Raw genomic sequence first — 2383 nt, 5'->3', positions numbered from 1 at the left:
CTTTTTTTACCAGCTAGTTGCAAACTTTGTTGTTTGGTGCAAGACAGGCTGGGATTTTCGTTGTTGAAAACAGAGTTGTTGAGATCTGTGACATTAAGTAGTGTAAAACCAAAACAATAAACTAAAAAATGCTTAAAAAGGTAGCATAGAGCTGCAGTGTTGGTCAATGATTCTTTGTAACTTTGTAATCGTGCGCAATCCCTTTTACATTACATGTAGTAAGTTTATCTTTATTTTTATACTGAAGATGGGTGCAACAGGTCTATCAGATTTGAGATGTTATCTTTATTTCATTTAAGGAACTCTCATTTTCACATTTATGGATCCTCACACTATTCAGCCCTGAGGATTCCATGGACATACAGCTCTGCGGTCATCTTTTGTTGGCATTGTTCAAATATTTTACCATGTTTACTGCACAGTATAAAACATCAGATGAGGGTGCTATTTGTTTAGACACAACTGTGTAAATGTGCAAGATGAAAAACTACTATCAAATAAACTTGAGAATTTAAAATTCAATTCAAGTCTCTTTTTTGTCCACTGTCCTCAATTACATTAACAAGGCATCACAAAAGTTGAATGAAACAAGAACAGTTTACACTGATATGAAATTTTCTTTTCATTTTGTCCTCAAGTACCCTGTATTATGCAAACCGTTCTTTTTTTAAATTCAATTTTCTACGGAAAAACAGTAACCAGTCAACAAAAACATATTGCCAAGTTGCATTCTGATTCACAAAGAACCATTTACACACAAAGTAATAGAAAAATAATCATTTAGCTAGAGTCGTTCATCTCTTGATTCTGGCGCTGTGGAAGGGAAATAACAGCCCTCAAAAACAGCAAAATATCACTTGCTCACAATGAAATGTTTTCTCAAACCAGGGAAACTTGTAAAAAAAAGAATCTTGCTGCATTTTAAAAATGCAATCTGTCCTTCATCTTTTGAAAAAATAACCCTCCTATGTTCAGGTGCACATGACAAATGTCCATGATGTAGATTTAGTTGTGGTGAAGCTAACAGCTGGTGTTTCGTCACACTCTGATGACCTCACACGTTGGTGACCTCGATGCTGGTGTAACCGTGGATTGGGCTTCCCTCGGCTCTGGGCGGAGTCTGGTCTCGACCCTCCCGAGGCAGGGAGCCATAGCTGCTGTGGCAACTCAGGTCTCGCCCATTGCGGGCTTTAGGGCTGAAGCCTGTTGGAGGCTGAAACAGAAACACACAGTCATTTGAACTACAAATACTCTGAAACAAGGCCCTATTTACAAAAGGGAAGAAAAAATGATGACCAAGAAAGTCATACAAAATTATGTCCAGGCACTCAAGATTGCTTCCAAAAAGTTATAAAAAGGCCTTTAATAAATAGGGCAAGACATAAAAAATGCACCAATGCGTATCATCTTGAGTCTTAAGGCCCTGTTTACTTGCTGCTACTGATGACAAGATATCTCATGGGGGAAATGTAGCTCAGCATAAATTCTTTCGGGAAGACCTAACTTTTAATCAGTGCACTCCTAAATCAATTCAGCTGTTATCCTAATAAATGTATTTTTTGCTGTATATTGCTGTTGCATATATGCAACTAGTGTCTCCTGATTCAAATATAGCTCAGCGTAGATTCTTTCAGGAAGACCTAATTTAATCAATCCTCTCTTCCTAAATGGAATCAGCTGGTAGAGGCGTTTACCTTCCTGCTTAACCAATCAGAATCGTACACAAATTGCAAGGGCCAATCACAGAGTCACAACCCTGCTTTTAAAAATCTGTTTCTTCCTGTGCTATTCAGCTGTTGTTTCAGGCAACGATTGGAACCCTCCACCTCCCCTTCCACCTCCAGTCATCTACTCCAGCTGACCGGTCTGGAGTCTCCTTCAGTCCGATCTTCGGGCTCCTTTATCACCACCACCACCACCACCGGTGTCTACATTCCATCTGGGGGTCTGATGGTTCTCTACCCCTATATAGATATACGAAATATTCGTACAGCGATGGAGTCTAATCGCCAAAGACTTTGTACATTTTATTGAGCTGTACAATAAACCTAATTTGCATATCTGCCAACATGTCTCTCCTGATTGAAATATTCTTTGTGTAATTAAATCACTTTATTCTATTTCATCAGCCTAGGTGTAGTTTGTGCATATTTTGTATTCAGCCTGCTGCCATACAGATTGTCTTGTCTGCACTGATCTCATTAATGTTGTAAACCTGCTGTGTCAAATCCCTGTTACGTAACATTCTTCTAATGTCTTGTAATGTGTTAGCACTGAGCTCCATTTCTTCTGCACTACGCGGAAGTGACAGAGCCTGATTTTGAGTCCTATATCAAAACGTAGAATGAAATTGAGAGAAACAACTCATTTTCAACAAGACCCC

General features: G+C 38.9%; 1 protein-coding gene across 1 annotated transcript in view; it reads right to left on the bottom strand.

The window, feature by feature from the left end:
- Window positions 1-265: 265 nt before the first annotated feature.
- Window positions 266-2383, bottom strand: part of LOC116692405 (kazrin-A) — a 9022-nt gene continuing 6904 nt past the window's right edge. The window contains exon 8 of the mRNA XM_032520688.1: window positions 266-1213. Within this exon, the coding sequence (XP_032376579.1) occupies window positions 1055-1213 (159 nt within the window). The 3' untranslated portion in view covers window positions 266-1054. The remainder of the gene's footprint in view (window positions 1214-2383) is intronic.

Source organism: Etheostoma spectabile, chromosome 7, assembly GCF_008692095.1.
Source record: "Etheostoma spectabile isolate EspeVRDwgs_2016 chromosome 7, UIUC_Espe_1.0, whole genome shotgun sequence".
Lineage (NCBI taxonomy): Eukaryota > Metazoa > Chordata > Actinopteri > Perciformes > Percidae > Etheostoma > Etheostoma spectabile.
This window is presented reverse-complemented; position numbering and strand designations above follow the sequence as displayed.